The following is a 19,909-nucleotide window of genomic DNA, read 5'->3' as shown; positions in this document are numbered from 1 at the left end:
CTGCCCCTCAGAATGCTTTTGAATGGGCTTAATACTGAGCTTCCCCCCTTGCTGGCTTAGGTTTTAATTTTCCTGGGTCTGCCAGATTAGTTCTTTTTCTGTGTAATATCTAGCTCATCCATCTTATTTCCACCTTCCAAATGAAGTTACTCTCCTTTTTCTTCTTTTATCCTCGTAAAGTTGTGCTCTTTTAAAAAATACCTTTGATAGCAAAGTCAATAGTGGTTATCTCTTGGGCAGGTAGTATATAGCCTCGAGAAGGGCATGAGAGAACTTTATAGTGTATTTTAAAATTTCTGTATTTTTATCTCAGTTGTAGTTACATGGGAAACATGTTAAAAAATATTGTATACTTAAGAATATGGCATTTTATGCATTGAAGTATAAAATTTTGAAAGAGAACAGAAGTAAATAGGTGGATTCAATTTAATGTTTTTAACTAGAGTCAGATAATGTTGGAAGAAAACTCCGTCGAACATTTATGATTCAAACTTGCGTAGGGTTATAGCAGCTCCTTCCTTTCCTTTCCTCTTTCCTTTCCCCTTTCCTTTCCTCCTCCTTTCTTTCTTTCTTTTTTGGAGAGAGAACTCAAATGGGGAGAGGGGCAAAGGGGGAGGGAGAGAGAATCTTCAGCAGGCTCTGTGCTCAGGGCAGAGCCCAGTGCAGGGCTCGATCTCATGACCCTGAGATCATGACCCGATCTGAAATCAAGAGTTGGACGCTCAACCAACTGAGCCACCCAGGCACCCTATACTAGCATGTCTTACTATAATCTTTAGTATAATTAAGAAATAGAAAGTGTAAGTTACCTTTAATCCAACTTTGCAGAGGTAAATCAATTTGTTGCACATTCTTCTAGATATTTGTAATGTAAATACTAACATAAACTCTCCCACATATACCCACATGTATTATAAATGTACACGCAAAGTTAAATAATAGGTATCTGAAGGAAACTTATTTGCAGTAAAATATTTTTTCTGATTTACAGGTATAATGAAAGTTCTCCAGAGACACAGATTATCAGGAAATTGCCACATGATTACATTTCAACTTGAATTTCAGATTCTGGAAATCCAGGTAAATGGAGTGTGGTGTGGTAACGGAGGTTCTACTGTGATTAAGCAGTTTCCACCCCCCAGCCTTCAGCAGTGGCTGAGCTGAGGAAGCCAGGGTCCTCTTGCAGTACGCTTGTACAAAGTGATACCATTTTTACAGTATGACCATCCTGGCAACTGCAGGTGGGAGGGTTATTGCTGAGGATCTAGGTGCTTTACTGGAAGGCAGATAGCAAGTTCATCCTCGTCTCTCAGAGCAAGCCCCGAGGTCATGGGAAGAGTCCTGGGTGCCCTCAGTGGTCTGCTGATATGCCAGCCATGTATTATTTATGCTTAACAAATTTTCCTAAAATGTAATGGCTTAAAACAACAGCAAAATGTTTATCTCACCCATTTTCTGTGGGTCAGGGATTTGGGAGCAGCTGACTTTGCTGTTCTTGTTCAGGGCCTTTCGCGAGCTTGTGGTCATTTGGAACCACAGCCACCTGAAGACTGTTCAGGGCTGGCGGCGTAGACTGCAAGGTGGGCTGTGGTTACTCCAGCAGGTTACACTGGACTGCTAAGACACAGCGCAGGAGGAAGGTGCTTCTGGCTAAGACTGTGCATGAAATCAGGAAGCAGACAGAATGGTAATGTGCAGCACATGGCCAGGGTTGGCAGAACAAGGTCAGAAACCTTCCAGGTATGGCTCCGAGAAGAGTGGATCCAGGCGTAATTTCAGGAATTGACTTGGCCTCGACACGAACTTGGATAGCAGAGAACAGTTCAACCAGTTGGTTTTGTGAACTGGGCCTATGAGGAGTATGTGTAAAGGAGACTCACAGGGAAGGGCGGGCCGGCTATCTTGGCCCCAACTTATCGGATAACCAAAGCAGATGTAGACCAGTTGTCATAACCCAAGTCCTATGGACATGATGCTTGCTTACATTCATAGTCACGTACCCGAATTCCTGATCCTTGTCCTCAACCACAAAAACAGCCCTGAGTTTTCCCATTTGTATAGAACAAGGATTGATGTTAGATAATCAGGACCCTGCCTCCTTAAGGTGTCAGATGGCCACCCCAACTAGTCAAGAGTGCCTGCTTCCAGGTATCTGAGCTAGAGGTTTTGCTTCTCGAGAACTCTTTGCAGTCCATATCCATGGTTGCTGTCACTGGCCCTGGCAGACTGAGAAGGGCTATGGGATGTCTAGGCCCCTCATCTGATGACAGAGCTCCCAGGTTGCTCCCACCTCAGAGTATTCCCCCTTCGACACTGTTGAGATGACTAAGAGCATTCGGAGTGTATCATTGCCAAGGCTGATTGAGCAGGATCTGACACAGGGCGTGGGTGATGAGTGGCCTTAGGGGAGGTAAACATTTCCAGGTTGTCGCCAGGCCTTGGGACTGTGCAGGGTCACAAGGTGAAATTATTGTTCTGCATGACCTCAAAGATCATCTGCCGAAGACTAAAGAAGAATGTGGATACAAATGGATTGGTCTCATTTGGGATAGTCTGTGTCAGGACCCATGCTTCTCTTTTGGGTGGCTCAGGAACTCCTGGATGTTGTCCCATTACAAAAGGTGGCGTAATCATTTCAACTGAATTTTTTCTCTTTGGGGCTAATGTGATCTTACATTCAGAGTGGTGATATACCACATACATACCTGCGTCCTGGCCTCCGTTAATAGGCCAGGCCTATAGTGCATGTCAGGTTGGCGGAGTCAGGCCCAAGGTCCATCTCCGTGTCTGAGAACATTTGTAGTAGCAGTGTATACATTGCCCAGGAAACTGCTCAGGAACATCCTAGTAGCCTTGGGATTCTATATGCTATTTCTGCTATTGGTGCTTATCTTTTACACGGTCATTTCAAGGGTTATCTGGAGAGTAGCTAGACTGTTGGCAAAGCTAGGCTCATCCTTGGGAGGCTTATCCATAAGTGCAACTGAAAAGAGGTTAGTCCTTTGAAGTTGAGCTGAACCAACTGCTCAGTGGAGCTGTACATTCCAGAATGGGTTGTCCCCAGAGATTGATTGGCCTGTTCATTAGGGGGACTGTGGCCTAAGAGATAAAATAGACTGTAGTTTTTTAACTTCATTTTGTTTAAGTTGCATATTTTGGTCAACTTAAGCCTCTGGAGGCAAACACCAGTGGTAGTTTGATTCCATTATGAATCAGATCGAGGATGACAGCACAGTTTGGGGATATGTTTTATACCATGATATGCTTCTGAAGAATGGCTGCCTCACCCGAGGCGTTGTCTGCATGAACTGGCACTGGGCGGCTCCCTAGTGGTTTGGCGTGCTGGTCCCGTGTGGCTGTGTGAGGCAGTACAGACAGGACCGAAGCCACGTGGGCCTTGCCTCAGTGGCCGTGTTCCCTGCCCTCTACTGCGCAGTGGGGGCACCAGCCCAGAGCGAATGTTGTTATCAGTAGTATATTGAGCTTAATATTATGATCCCATACCACCAAAGCAGGATTGAAAATTTTGTGACCATTTAGGAATGGCTTAAAGGTATGCTATTATCCCACATGCTGAATAAGTGAGAATTAGTTGAGCTGCATATGACAGAAAACTTAAAGGTAGATCGAAGTATTAGAAGTACTAGAAGTTTCTCTATTGCTTAAACAAAATTTTGTTTTTGTTTGTTTTTGCTTAAAATTGCAAGGTAAGTTTTCAAGAGCTAGTATGGTGACCTTATGAATATAAGGCTCTGCCGTTACCCATGTGATTTCCAAATCCTGGTGTGATGATCAGTTGAGCACTTCAGGCATCGGGAAGGGGGAATGGGCAATCAAGGGCTTAGCTTTTCTCTTGAAGGATACTTTCTACAAATTGTAACATCCATCATTTCACCTACATTCTATTGGCCAATAACGTCCTGCAAGAGAGGCTGGCAATTCAGTCTTCATTATGCATGGCCTTGAGACCAGTGAAAAATTGGTGCAAGAAAGAAGTACATGTATTGAGAACTACCAGTAGTTCCTGTCTCATATGCTTTGGGGGATGCAGGGGAAAAAAATCTAAGGAGAGGAACAGTTGATATTCTTTGATAGACAAAGAACACAGTAACTGTTGAATCTCTAAAGACATGTAAGTTGTTATTTTTCACATTTCAAAATAGTAGGAATCTTTGAACTGCTCAGTTTTACTTAATTTGCTGCAGACTGTCCCTGGGAGAGTTAAGAACACTTGGTTTTTCTCTGTGACTTTCCAAATTTATGATTTTTCTTGAGCACCAGACTGCTCAGTAAGATGTTGCAAACAATCAACTCTCGAATAAGGAAGATTTTTAGGAATGTCATACATGGGACTCATGGGCTTTCTTGGAGAAGCAGTAAACAAGGGACTGTCTATATTTCTTTGTTCCTTAGAATTCAAATGTAATGAGCTGATGAGAATTTTTAAAAAAGTTATTTAATGGTAAATTCTCACATATTCTAGGCTTTACTTGTGTAAATATGCCTTAGGAGTAGTAGAATTGCTAGGTCATAGGAGATGTACATGTAAATTCTGATAGTACCAGATTGCCTTCTAAAATGGTTTTGCCATTTTACATGTTGAGCAGATTTTTACAGTCGCTCACTAATAGAAAAAGAAGGTGAAGATACAACAAGCTTCTGTGTTCTTAAACATTTTTTAAAAATGGAATTTCCACTAGAGGGAGATGTTTAACCACCAGATAATTAAAAAGTAACCTAAATAATAAAACTATCTTCCTTAATACTGTTATAATAAAATCATAGTAATACAGTGTGAGAACCGTAAGTGACCATATAGACTATTAAGCTCAACCCCCTTATTTTAAAGGGAAATAACATCAGGAGAGTTTGAATGATTGTCCATGTTGGCACAGCTGTTACTCTCAGAGGTGGTTAGAATATTCAGTTCTGCTCTCCAGCTTTACTGTCTGGTGTTGTAAGAACATCAGAATTAACATGTGTCAGTATTCACACTCCATGCACTATAAATAAATCAGATCAGTGTCGCTTTGTAGGGAAAATGGCTAAGAATGTTTTCGTAACTACTCTTCCTGAAACCCAGTAAAACAAAGTGATTCCAGAGTAAGGAAATTTTTAATTAATATCTGGTCTTGGCACTTACTCAACTACTGGGATCTGTTAAAAATAGGGGTGCCTGTGTGGCTCAGTCAGTTGAGCATCCAACTCTTCATTTTGGCTCAGGTCATGATCTCAGTTATGGGATCAGGCCCCGTGTCAGTTTCCTTGTCTGCTTGTCCCTCTCCCTCTGCCGTTCCCCCCGGGTATACTCTCACGCTCTCCCTCTCTAAAATAAGTAAATCTTAAAAAGAAAAAAAAAAAATGGGGCACCTGGGTGGCTCAGTCTAAGCATCTGCCTTCAGCTCAGGTCATAATCCCAGGGTCCCAGGATTAAGCCCCACATCGGGCTCCCTGCTCAGCGGGGAGACTGCTTCTCCCTGACCTCTCTCTCTCTCTCTCTCTCTCTCTCGCTCACTCTCTCAAATAAAGTCTTTTAAAAACAAATAAGTAAAATAAAAATAAAATAGGGTCCTTGAATATCACAACGACTTGAGAGACAATTAAGAGCTAGGGCAGAACAGAGGAATTATATTCCAAACTAAAGAAGAAGATAAAACCTTAGAAAAAACCTTGGTGAAATGGAGATAATAATTTACCTGAAAGGAGATCAAAGTCATGGTCATAACGATGCTCACTGGACTTGGGAGAAGAATGGATAAACACAGTGAGAACTTCAAAAAATTAATAGGGGGTAAAAAAGCATTTGAAACAGAAGTGACAATTGAGTACAAAAACTGCACTGAAAAATACAGTAGGGGGTTCCCATAGCAGACCAAAATACATGAAAGGATCAGTGAACTTGAATACAGGGCAGAGGAACAGACCCAATCAGAGAAGCAAAAAAAAATAAGAATGAAGGGCGCCTGGGTGGCTCAGTTGGTTAAGCGACTGCCTTCGGCTCAGGTCATGATCCTGGAGTCCCGGGATCGAGTCCCACATCGGGCTCCCTGCTCAGCAGGGAGTCTGCTTCTCCCTCTGACCCTCCTCCCTCTCATGTACTCTCTCTCTCTCTCATTCTCGCTCTCTCAAAAAAAAAAATAAATAAATCTTAAAAAAAAAAAAAGAAATAAGAATGAAGAAAGGAAAGATAACTTAAGGGACTTATGGGATAGGATCAAGTCAACTGACCCTTGGCATTATAGGAATCTCAAAAGAAAGAAAGAGAAAGGGACAGAAAATTTATGTGAAGAATCCAGGAATCCCAGAGAGTTCCAAAAGAGACCAAGACACATTATAATTAAAGGGTCAAAAGTTAAAAAACAAGGAAGGAATCTTAAAAGCAACAAGAGAAAAGCAATTTGTTAAATACAAGGGAACCCCCCCATTAGACTTTTAGCAGATTTTGCAACTGAAATGTTTCAGGCCAGAAAGGAGTAGCACAAAGTGCTGAAAGAACAATTTCCAACCACGAATACTCTCTCTGACAAAGTTATTCAGAATTTAAGGAGATAAAAGTTTTCCTGACAAGCAAAACCTAGAGTTGACCAACACTAAACTGACCTCAATAAGAAATGTTAAAGGGACTTCATTAAGCTGAAAAGAAAGGACCCTTATTACTGCATGGAAACATGAAAGTATAAATCTGGTGAAGGTAAATATATAGTAAAAGTAGTAGATTAATCACTTATGAAGCTAGTGTGAAAGTTAAAAAACAAAAGTAGTAAAAATATGTAATTAGTTGAAGGATACTCATGATAAAAAGATGTAAAATTACATGGAAGGAGAGTAAAAATGCAGAGCTTTATTATGTGTTCAAACTTAAGTTGCTACCAGCTTGATAGACTGTTACAAATGCAAGTTACGTGTAAGTAATCACAAACTAAAAACCTGTAGTAGATACACAAAGGATAATGGGAAAGGGATCTAAGTATACCGCAAAAGAAAGTCAAGCACGAAGGAAGAGAGTAAGAGAAGGAGAAAGGAACATAGAAACTACAGAGCAGCCAGAAAATAACAAAATGACAATAAGTACGTATCTATTAACAATTACCTTAAATGTAAAGTGACTAAATTCTCTAATCAAAAGATGTAGAGTGGCTGAATGGATTAAAAAACAAGACCCAGGGCGCCTGGGTGGCTCTGTCATTAAGCATCTGCCTTCGGCTCAGGTCATGATCCCAGGGTGTTGGGATCGAGCCCCACGTCGGGCTCCCTGCTCAGTGGGGAGCCTGCTTCTCCCTCTGCCTGCCGCTCTCTCTGCTTGTGCTCTCTCTCTCTTTCTCTCTCAAATAAAATCTTCTAAAAAAATATTTGCACCCAAAACAGGAGCACCTAAAAAATAGCAAATGTTAACAGAGCTAATGTGAGAAATGGACAGCAGTACAGTAACAGGGCCCTAATACCCCACTTACATCAGTGGATAGATCATCCAGACAGAAAATCAGTGAGGAAATGTGGGCTTTAAATGACAGGTTAGACCAGATGGACTTAACATATACATACAGAACATTCCATTCACAAACAAACAGAATACATTCTCAAATGCACACGAAACGTTCTCTAGGATAGATTGTATGTTCTGTCATAAAACAAGTCTTGACAGTTTAAGAAGATTAATAGCAAGCATCTTTTCTGACCACAATTGCAAGAACAAAACTGGATACTTCAAAGATGTGTGGAGATTAAACAACATGTTACTTAGAAAATGAAAAGGTTAACGAAGAAATTAAACGAGAAATAATAAAATATCTTGAGACAAGGGGAAATAAAAATACAATTTAACCAAAGTTATGGGATACAGCAAGAGCAACTTAAGAGGGAAGTTCATAGCTATAAATTTGTACTTAAAGAAACAAGAAAAATTTCAAACAACCTAACACCTCAATGAATTAGAAAATAAGAACAAATGGAGCCCAAAGTTGGAATGAAATAACAAAGCTCAGAGCAGAAATAATTGAAATAGAGTCTAAAAAGGCAGTAGAAAAGACAAATGAAACCAAGAGCAGGTTCTTTGAAAGATAAACAAAAATAGGCAAACCTTTAGCTAGACTCACTAAGAAAAAAGAGAGGGAACTCAAAATCAGAAGTGAAAGAAGAGTGTACAGCTGATATCACAAAAATAGAAAGGATAATAAGAGAATAATACAATTATATTTATGCCAACAAATTGGACAACTTAGTAGAAATGGATCAAATCCTATAAACCTACAACCTTCCAAGACTGAACCAAGAAGAAATAATCTAAAGAGACTGATTGCTAGTAAGAAGATTAAATCCGTAATTGAAAACCTTCCAACAAACAAAAGTCCAGGACCAGACAGCTTTACTGGTGAATTTTACCAGACATTCAAAGAAGAATTAATATCAATCTTTCTCTAATACTTAACAAAAAAATAGAAGAGGGAAGGCTCATAAATTCATTTTAGGAGGCCTTCATTACCCTGATATCAAAACCAGACAAGGACCACAAGAAAAGAAAATTACATGCCAATATCCTCAGTGAACATAGATGCAGAAACCCTCAACAAAATATTAGCAAACTGAATTCAGCAATACACTGAGGATCATACATCTTGAATAAGTGGGATTAATTCTAGAGGTGCAAAGATGGTTTAACAATTGCAACAATCACTGCAATCTACCAGATTAACAAAATGAAGGATAAAAATCATGTGATCATCTCAATAGATGCAGAAAAGGCATCTGACAAAATTGAACATCTCTTTTTATATAAACTCCCAAGAAAGTAGGTATAGAGGGAGCATATCTCAACATAATAAAGGCATGTATGAGAAACCCACATCATACTCAGTGGTGAAGAGATGAAAGCTTTTCCGTTTAAGATCAGGAACAGGACAGGGATGCTTACCCTTGCCACTTTTATTCAATATAGTATTGGAAGTCCTAGCCAGAGCAATTAGGGAAGAAACCGAAATAAAAGTAACTCACATTGGAAAGGAAGAAGTAAAACTGTCACTATTTGGAGATGACATTGTATTCTATATAGAAATCCCTAAAGAATCCACCAAGAAATTATTAGAACTAATAAGTGAGTTCAGTAAAGTTGCAAGATACAATATCAAATATAAAAATCTGTTATGTTTTATACACTAATAATGAACTATAAGGAAGAGAAATTACAAAAACAATTGCATCAAAAAGAATGAAATACCTAGAGATACACATAACCAAGGAGGTCAAAGACCTGTACACTGAAAACTGTGAGAGAAATTGAAGAAGGCACAAGTAAATAGAAAGATATTCTGTACTCATGGATTGGAAGAATTAATATTTTTTAAATGTCCAAGGTATTGAAAGGAGTCTACAGATTCAGGTCTAATCCCAATCAAAAATCTAATGGCAGTTTTCACAGAAATAGAAAATGTAATTCTAAAATGGGTATGGAACCACAGAAGACTCCTAATAGCCAGTGGAATCTTGGAAAAGAACAAATCTGGAGGCATCGTGCTTCCTGACTTCAAGTTGTGTTACAAAGCTATAGTAATCAGAAAAGTATGGTATTGGCATAAAAAGATTAATGGAATAGAATTGAGAACCCAGAAATAAACCCACACATATGTGGTAAATTAATTTATGACAGTCAAAAATATACAATGGGGAAAGGACTGTTCACTAAATGGTGTTCAGAAACCTGGCTAGCCACATGCAAAAGAATGAAATTGGAACACTGCCTTACAACATACACAAATATTAACCCAAAATGGATTAAAGGCTTGAATGTAAGACCAGAAACCATAAATATCCTAGGAGAAAGCATAGGTGGTAAGCTCTGTGACATATCCTGGTGCTGATTTTTTTTTGTTTGATACCAAAAGCAAAACAACAAAAGCAAAAATCAACAAGTAGGACATCAAACTAAAAAATTTCTCTACAGCAAAATAAATCAACAGAATGAAAATTCAACCTATGAAATGGGAGAAAATATTTCCAAGTCATGTATCTGATGGGGTTGATATCCAAAGTATATAAAGAACTCCTATAACTCAATTGCAGAATAACCAATTTGATTTAAAAATGGGTAGAGGATCTGAATAGACATTTTTTCAAAGAAGACATGTAGATGACCAAAGAGGTACGTGAAAACACGAAAAAATCAGGGAGTGGAAATAAATACCACAATGAAATAATCACCTCACACCTGTTAGGATGGTGATTATCAAAAAGACAAGAAATAACAAGTATTGGCCAGGATGGAAAGGGAATTCTTGTGTACTGTTGGTGGAAATATAAATTCATGCAGTCAGTATAGAAAAGAGTATGGAGGTTCCTTCAGAAATTAAAAATAGGGCGCCTGGGTGGCTCAGATGGTTAAGCATCTGCCTTCGGCTCAGGTCATGATCCCAGGGTCCTGGGATCGAGTCCCGCATCCGGCTCCCTGCTCCTTGGGAGCCTGCTTCTCCCTCTGCCCCCCCCCCCCCCGTCTCTCATGAATAAATAAATAAAATCTTTAAAAAAAAATTTAAAATAGAACTACCACGTGATCCAACAGTTCCACTTCTGGGTATTCATCTGAAGGAAACAAAAACACTAAAAAAGATATCTGTGCCCTCATGTTCATTACATCATTATTTACAATAGCCAACATATGGAATCAACCCAAGTATCCATACATAGATGAATGGATAAGAAAATGTTGTGATGTATGTATTGGAATATTATTCATCTAATAAAAAAGATTGAGGAGTGCCTGGGTGGCTCAGGCGGTTAAACGTCTGCCTTCTGCTCAGGTCATGATCCCAGGGGATCAAGCCCCAAGGCAGGCTCCCCGCCGGGGATCCTGCTTTTCCCTCTCCTCTGCCCCTCTCCCCAGCTTGTGCGGGCTTGCTCTCTCTCTCTCAAATAAAGAAATACATCTTTAAAAGAATAAAATCTTGCCATTTGTGATAACATAAATGGACTTTAAGATTATTTTGCTAAGTGAAATAAGTTAGAAAAAGACAAATACTATATGATCTCACTTATGTAGAATCTAAAAAAGCCAAAAATATAAAAAATGACAAAGCTCAAAGATAAAGAGATCACATTCATGGTTGCCAGAGGCAGGGTGCTGGGGATGTGTGCAAAATTGGTGAAGGGAGTGAGAAGGTAGAAAATTTTGTTTTAAATTAGTCATGGGTATTTAATGTACAGCATGGCAACTATAGTTAATACTTAAACTATTTCAAAGTTGCTAGGTGGTTAAATCTTAAAGGTTTTCATTTAACAAAAAATTTGTGGGGTGCCTTGCTTCTCACTCAATGGAGCATGAGACTCTTGATCTTGGGGTTTTAAGTTCAAGCCCCATGTTGGGTGTTGAGATTACTTAAAAATAAAATCTTTAAAAAAATTTGTAAGTATGTATTGTGATGAATGTTAACTAGATTTATTGTGAACATTTTGCAATATATACAAATATTGAGTCATTATGTTTTATACCTAAAAATAATCTATATCAATTATACATCAGTAAAAAATAATATAATTCCATATCATAGGCTTCAGAGAAAATGTACCTGATATGATGACATTCAAACCCAAATGAAAGAAATCATTGAAGTGTGATGCTGTGTACTTTATTAACAGCATATAAATTTTGCAAAGTTAATAGGACCTTTTCCTGAATGTACCCAAAATTCTTTTTTTCTTTTTTTTTAAGGTTTTATTCATTTATTGAGAGAGAGAGAGGAGCATCAGGGAGGGGCAGAGGGAGAGGGCGAAGCAGACTCCTCACTGAGCGGGAAGCCCAACAACATGGGGCTTGATCCCCGGACGCTGGGATCATGATCTGAGCCGAAGGCAGATGCTCAACCTGCTGAGCCACCCAGGCACCCCTGTACCCACAATTCTTAAATTTTAGAGAAGAATGAGAACTATAGACTTAAGTTAAATGGACCTTGATAGAAAGTAATGTGTTGCTGAGACTGAGGCGGGGCTTTGAAGTCAGGCTCTTTGTAAGATCCCTCCCCTCATCTACCAACTGTGAAGGATAGACCTAGTTAGCCCTATAACAAGCTGTTGAGAGATGGGAAACTGTGTTGAAGTCAGCTTTCCATGGCTGAACAGAATCCACAAACTGCCAAAAACAAAAGAGGGGCCTATAAATCATAGGCTTTATGGTGATAGGATTAGTTGCCTTTCCTAGTGGGCAAAAGGTCAAAATCGAACACACCCACACATACTCAAACAAAAGACAAGATGTGCCTCTGAGATTTTTTTTTTTTTTTTAAAGATTTTTATTTATTTGACAGAGAGAGACACAGCGAGAGAGGGAACACAAGCAGGGGGAGTGGGAGAGGGAGAAGCAGGCTCCCCGCAGAGCAGGGAGCCTGATGTGGGGCTCGATCCCAGGACCCTGGGATCATGACCCGAGCCGAAGGCAGGCGCCCAACGACTGAGCCACCCAGGCGCCCCTGAGATTTTTTTTTTTGGTAACAGGTCAATTGAGATATAATTCACCTATCAAATAATTCATCCATTTAAGGTATATATTCAGTAAATTAAGTATATTCAGAACTGTACAACCATCAACACATCAATTTTAGAACATTTTTATCACCACCAAAGGAAGCCCCTTTTTTTAAGATACTATTTGAGAGAGAGAGCGCGTGTGCATGCACACATGAGCCGGGGGGGGTGGGCAGAGGGAGAGGGAGAAGCAGACTCCCCACTGAGCAGGGACCTGACACAGGGCTCCATTCCAGGACCCTGAGATCATGACCTGAGCCGAAGGCGGATACTTAACAGACGGAGCCACCCAGGTGCCCGGGAAACCCTTTATTTTCTATTACCCCTCAGTCCCTCTCCTTCTGCCCATACCTATGCAACAGCTAATCTGTTTTTTTTCTCTATGGGTTTGTGTATTTTGGACAGTTTGTTTAAATGGAATCTTCTAATATGTAATCTTTTTGACTGGCTTCTTTCACTTAAGGTCATGTTTTCAGGTTCGTGTAGTAGGTATCATTACTTCATTCTTTTCCTTTTTTGATTAACATTTCATTGTGTAGACATATCACATTTTGTTATTCATTTATTAGTTGATGGGCATTTGGGCTGTTTTCACCTTTTGGCTATTAGTGTTGATATAAACATTCATGTGTAAGTTTATAAGTAGGCATATGTTTTCATTTTTCTTGGGTGTGTATCTAAGAATAGAATTACTGGGTCAAATGGAATGACCAGCTGATGACCAATGATCTTAGGCATTATTTCAGATGCTTTCTGCCCCTTTTTACATCTTTGAAAAGATGTCTATTGAGATATTTTGCCCAGTTTTTAAGTGCCTTTGGAATTTATATTTTTTATTAGATATGGTGGTAGATGCCCACAAACAGCCAGCCTACTTAAACTGTAGCTGCTCCTAACAATTCCCACTGTATCATCAGGCAGCTGAAAAGTAAACAAAGATTATAAACCCTCAATATCCATTTCTCTAGCCGCTCAAAATACAGAGACAAGTCAGACAGTGCCCAGACAAATGAGAAATGTCAGGAAGTATTCACTCACTCACTTTGTTCTTAGGAAATACCGAAAATTGCTAGATCTACTCCTGTGCTCCAGACGAGAGCACAAATGTGGTCCCAGTTGTTTTCATCTTCAGTTAGGATTTATGCAAACATACTGTCATGAAACGAATTAATAAGAAAGTGGAGATAAGTTCACTTTGAAAGAATTAATCTGGGAAATACAGGAGCACACTCTATAAAACCTGCTCTGGCTATCAGATGAAAACTTTTAAAGAAAATTGAGTGGGAGGAAAGAGAGCTGAGAGAAAGAAACTGATTATTGTGCTGATAATACATTGGAAGTAACCAGGAGGTGAATATGGAGGACAGTCTTGAGAAAAATCACCTGCAAGAGCAAGTGAAAAGAATAATCTAGAAGACCATGAAGAGTCAATATATGATTTCTGCAAAAACAAGAACAGAAACAAGTGAAAAAGAAATGATAGGTAACTATGAGGAAAATTTACTAGACTAAAGGGGAAAACCTGAATTTACAGGTCAAAATATTTAAGTTTATTTCACAATCCCCATTATTGAATATGGAGTTGTTTCTGGGTTTTGTAATAGGCAGCCAGTCTTTGTCCTCATATTTTGCTATTTTAGGATCAACTCTTGAAGTCAAGCTGCTGGTACAGGGAATATGCATATTTTAAAGTATGCATTGTCAAAGTGATTTTATAGGTAAAAATGTTATCTCATTGGTTTAATTTATATTTGTCTTTTTCCTAGTGAGATTATTTTTTTCCATGTAAATTTTTACATTTGAGTTTTTAATTCATGTCTTTTACTTTTTTCAGTTTTCATTTCCCCTTGTCATGTTCATGGTACAAAATCTTTGTCAGTTTATTTTTTCTCTTTTAGCTAAAAAGTCATTTTTTTTATATAAATGAGTTTTTATGTGATTATATTTGCTTATTTTTTTCTATTGTTTGCTTAGAAAGTTCTTTACTCAGGAATCAGTTAAATGCCAGAAATAAAAAACATGACATTAGAGGTGAAGAATTCCTTCAAAGGGCTCACTGTCAGGCTGGACTTCAGCTAAGGAAAGAATCTATGAACTCAAAGATAGGGTAATAGAAATTATCCAAACTGAAATGCAAAAAAAAAGGGGGGGGGGTTAAAAGAAAGAGAACAAAGCATCCAAACTCTGAGACAATATACCAAACGCCCTAATATATGTGCAGTTAGCACTGCAGAAGAATAGAAAACAGGGCAGAAGTATTTGCCCTGTTTCCTGCTAATATTTTATGATCTTAGTATTTACATTTAAGTAAGTAATTCATTTGGAGTTCATTTTGGTTTTTGGTATGGAGTAAAGATCTGATTTTATTCTTTTAACAAATAACCAATATTTTTAGTGCCTTTTCTAGATTACCTTTTCCTATTGCTTGGTGGTATTTCATCTTGCATATTTTAATACAATTTTGTCTTTATATTTTATTTAAATGTTTACTGTGATCTGATTAACTTTTTTTTATTTTAGAATAAGGAGAGTTTATCTTCTGTTATTACTGACCTCAACATAATAATGGAGCCCACTGAATATTCAGAATTAAGTGAATTTGTGTCTAGGTAAGATTTTGTAAATTTTTATTTTGTTAGGGATTGTTTTCACTCTACATTTTTAAGTTTACCCTTTTTTTGGTAAGTAAATATCAAAATATCTCTGAAAGTAACATTATTATGGTTTATGTTCATATTCATATATATGTGGCTTATATATTAAGTCTGTATTCTCTATGTCATTTTTTCATCCAATGAAAATGTATTACACATTAACTATGTGCTAGACATTAAAATGTGACAAAGAATAGATATAATCTTTGATACTCAAGGAGTTTCTAGCCTATTGGTGAAGTCGTAAGTTAAATAATGGTAGAAATAAATCTAAAATTGTGGCTGTGCTCAGTGCTGCAGAGAAGAGTTACATAATGCTATTAAAGCATACATCAAGAACCTGACTTTCATGGAGAACATGGAATCATTTCCTGAAAATTGAGCCAACATCTGAAAAATGTGTATGTGTGAACTAACAAAGAGGTCCTTGACAGAGTAGTTGTGCGTAGGCACTCTGCAAGGAGGGAACGTGCTGTCTGTGAGCAACTGACAGGAGGAGAGAGTGACTGGAGCAGGGCACAAGCTGGGGTGTGTGCTCTGACATGAGGCCCGCCAAGTACGTTGAGGTCCACGCTGTGTGGAGATCAGTCATAGTCCTGAGACCAATGTAAAGCTATTGAAGCAGAGCCTAAGGAAGGCAGAAGTGTGAGATTCTGGATGCTTCAGGGAGGAGACTAAAGTGGGACAATAGTAGATACAGCAAGGTCCTTGATTAGCCTATGAAAATAGTTCACGCAACAGAAATTTGTAGTTTGAACTATAATAATTAGCCGAGGTATGGCTGGATTTGGATTTGGGGGATATTTAGGAAGCACAGTTGTTGGCTAAATGGGAGATCAGGAGCCATTGACAGGGGATTACTCCTTGAGGATGTGATTGCATTTGTTGAGATAGGGAAAGTTGAAAGATAATCATGGCAAGTGAGCTTGTGACTTCAGGTTGGACATGGTGAGTGCCTGTGAAACCCTGAAGTAAAAATATGAAGTAGGCAGCTCAGAAGAGGTGTAGGTAGGAGGGGGAGCCCCCGATGTTTCTGCCAGTGGGTAAAAGTTAAGGCCTTGAGCTTGGGGAATGAAATTCCCTATGGAAAGAATAGAGAGAAATAGGGGACTAACAGTGGACCCTGTGGAATTATAACTGTGCTGTGGGGTGGAGATAGGGTGTTGCAGAGGAATGGGATGGGGGACAACTGTGTGAGAGGTGGCAGGAAAACCAGGAATGTGGTGTTGACCACTGACAGCTGGAGTGACAGCTTTTCTTCCACATCTGATCTCTTCTGGATTGCATAGGTCATGACAAGAAGTCTGCTGTAATTGTTAATTTTGTTTTTGGGCTGTCTTCAAACCTTTCTCTTAATGCTGTTTTTCCACAGTTTGTTTTATTTCTAGGATGTGTTAGTGTGAAAATTCCCAAACATATCTTTTCAAATACTTCTGCCCTGTTTTCTATTCTTCTGCAGTGCTAACTGCACATATATTAGGGCGTTTGGTATATTGTCTCAGGGTTTGGATGCTTTGTTCTCTTTCTTTTAACCCCCCCCTTTTTTTTTTTGCATTTCAGTTTGGATAATTTCTATTACCCTATCTTTGAGTTCATAGATTCTTTCCTTAGCTGAAGTCCAGCTTGACAGTGAGCCTTTGAAGGAATTCTTCACCTCTAATGTCATGTTTTTTATTTCTAGCATTTTCATTTGATTCTTAATCTCTCTCTCTCTCTACTGAAATTCCCCGTTTGTTTAAGCATTTGTACAACTGTTCCACGAGATCTTTTAACATACTAATCACAGCTACTTTTTTCTTTAGTGTTTCATTTTGGAGGTTTTCATATAAATGTGAAAATAATAGTATAATTAACCTGCAGCTGTACACCTTCAACAATTATCAATATCTTGCCAATCTTATTTCATCTCTTGTTACACATATTTTTTTTTTTTTTAAAGATTTTATTTATTTATTTGACAGAGACAGAGACAGCGAGAGCAGGAACACAAGCAGGGGGAGTGGGAGAGGGAGAAGCAGGCTTCCCGCTGAGCCAGGAGCCCGATGTGGGACTCGATCCCAGGACCCTGGGATCATGACCTGAGCCGAAGGCAGTCGCTTAACCAACTGAGCCACCCAGGCGCCCTACACATATTTTTAAAGTTTTAATTTTGAAATAATTATAGATTCTCAGTGAATTGTAAAAAAACAAATATACAAGGAGATTCTACATACCCTTCATCTAGCCTCTGACAGTTGTAACATCTTGCATCAGTAAAATATACTCTTTCTTTTTTTTTAAACATTGTATTGACTTATTTATTTGAGAGAGAGAAAGAGCACATGTGAGCACAGAGGGAGAGGCAGATGCCCCGCTGAGCAGAGTGGGATGTGGGACTCAATCCCAGGACACTGAGATCATGACCTGACCCAGGCACCCCAGTAAAACTGACATTAGTAGAACCCACAGATCTTTTTCAGATTTTACCAGTTTTACAAGCACTTGTGTGTGTGTTGTATGCAATTTTATTACCTCTGTAGCTTCGTGAAAACACCACTACATTCAAGATACAAGACTGTCATACATCTTTTTTTTTTTTTAAGATTTTATTTATTCATTCAAGACACACAGAGAGAGAGCACGAGCAAGGGGAGAGGCAGAGGGAGAAGCAGACTCCCCGCCGAGCCAGGAGCTGGACGGGGGCTCGATCCCAGGACCCTGGGATCACGACCTGAGCCGAAGGCAGATGCTTAACCATCTGAGCCACCCAGGCGCCCCCTCATATAGTACAAAGTCATATATCTTTGTACTAGCTCCTTTTTCCCCTCATTTTTAAAATTGTGGTAAAATATATATAACGTAAAACTCACCTTAACCATTTTTAAGCATACAGTTCAGTACTATTAAATACATTCAGAATGTATTTAACTGTGTACACCAAGATCCATCTTCATAACCCTTTCATCTTGTAAAACTGAAACTCTATATGCATCAGTCACTTCCCATCTTCCCCTCCACTCAGCCCCTGGCACCCTCCATTCTTATTTCTGTCTCTGTGACTTTTATTTTTATTTATTTTTTTAAAAGGTTTTATTTATTTATTAAAGAGAGAACATGAGCAAGAGAGAGCACGAGCAGGGCAGAGGGAGAGGGAGAAGCAGACTCCCCGCTGAGCAGGGAGCCCAACGTGGGGCTTGATCCCAGGACCCTGAGATCATGACCTGAGCCAAAGGCAGATGCTTAACCGACTGAGCCACCCAGGCGCCCCTCTCTGTGACTTTTAATCATGGTTATTTTAATGTTCCTGGCTGATAGTGCCAACATCTGAGTCATCTTTGAACCCAATTCTGCGGATTCTGGGGTCTTTTTTCCTGAATTTTTGTGTGTCATCTTTTTTTTTTTTTTTTAAACAAATGATGGATATTATCTGTGGAAAATTGGTAGAGACTCAAGCAAATAGTGTTTATGCTGAGAAGTGGGCACATTTCTTTTAGCATGCTATTAGGGTGGGGTTGATTCAAGGTCGTCAGCAGTTGAGCTGTGTTTCAGATTTTTATTGTTTTCCTTATCTTCAGGCTTCACATCACCACAGGTTTCAAATTCTTCCAGCTGTGGATTCAAATTCAAGTTTAGCTCTTCCTTATGCTTAGAATGGGGTTTTGGGACCTGGAGGGTTCTCCTCAGTGTCCCCAGTCCACCCAGCTCTCTGCCTTTCTGAGGGGACCCTTTCTCCATGTGCTTGACACTCCCCAGTAGCAGTTGCGCATGTTTGTTACTTGGTGCCCTGCTTGTGGGAATAACGGAAGTTCTGTATTTTCATGGTCCATCCTCAGTATTGGGCAGTCCTATGTACCAGCACTTCAGGGCTTGGGCTCCCCAGTACAGCCAAAGCCAGCTTGGATCTGGGGTTGGTCTTGGGCAGGAGAGCATTCGTTGTTCTTCCCTTCAGGGGTAGCAGGTGAATGCTTGGTAGTAGATAGAGTAGGATCCTGGGCCCGGTGGGTTTCCTGCCTCTCCCCTGGAACAGGCGGTTTTTGCCACTGCCCCTCTTCCTGAAGCAGTGGATCTTTGTCTTGGTAACAGGAGTGTTTCTGTCCCTCCACCAAAGTCAACTTCTGCTCTTCCCGTGGAAGCAAGGGATTTTTTTTCTTCCATTGCTTGTTGCCTCTTTTTCCAGCGGCTCGGGGGTTTTGGTTCCCATCAGAGACGAGTTCTGGCTTCATTCTGTTCCCCAGCGGTGGCTGATCACCTCCTCATGCCTGTGCCACTGAAGGACCCTGGTTTTTCTGGTGGTGTCCCTTTGTGTCTGGGGTTCCTGTCTGTTCCAAAAGCACACTCTATCCACATTTGTCCCTGACAATATGTTGAAATTTTAGCTGGTTTCTTGTTACCTACTTATATGGGGGCTGCTTTCCTCCCCTAAGTCTACCCAAGAGTGAACAGTTTGTGTTACGCCTTTCCTTTGAGGGAGGAAAATCTTTTTTTTTTTTTTTTTTTTTTTAAGATTTTATTTATTTATTTGAGGCAGAGAGAATGAGAGAGAGAGAGCACATGAGAGGGGGGAGGGTCAGAGGCAGAAGCAGGCTCCCTGCCGAGCAGGGAGCCCGATGCGGGACTGGATCCCGGGACTCCAGGATCATGACCTGAGCCGAAGGCAGTCGCTTAACCAGCTGAGCCACCCAGGCGCCCGAGGGAGGAAAATCTTATTTACTTGGTTGCCTTGTAACTTTGGGTCTCTAATGGACTCAAGAAAGGTTATGATTTTATAGATT

The 19,909-nt window shown here is 39.6% G+C and overlaps 1 protein-coding gene across 3 annotated transcripts in view; it reads left to right on the top strand.

The window, feature by feature from the left end:
- CENPP (centromere protein P) overlaps positions 1 to 19,909 on the top strand; it is a 234,312-nt gene that overhangs the window by 21,982 nt on the left and 192,421 nt on the right. For all 3 annotated transcript variants that reach the window (XM_035029270.1, XM_035029272.1, XM_035029271.1), the window contains exons 3-4: positions 992 to 1,080; positions 15,025 to 15,113. In XM_035029270.1, the coding sequence (XP_034885161.1) occupies positions 992 to 1,080; positions 15,025 to 15,113 (178 nt within the window). The remainder of the gene's footprint in view (positions 1 to 991; positions 1,081 to 15,024; positions 15,114 to 19,909) is intronic.

This window comes from Mirounga leonina, unplaced genomic scaffold (genome assembly GCF_011800145.1).
Source record: "Mirounga leonina isolate KUSES-001 unplaced genomic scaffold, KU_Mleo_1.0 Mir_224, whole genome shotgun sequence".
Taxonomy (NCBI): Eukaryota; Metazoa; Chordata; class Mammalia; order Carnivora; family Phocidae; genus Mirounga; species Mirounga leonina.
This window is presented reverse-complemented; position numbering and strand designations above follow the sequence as displayed.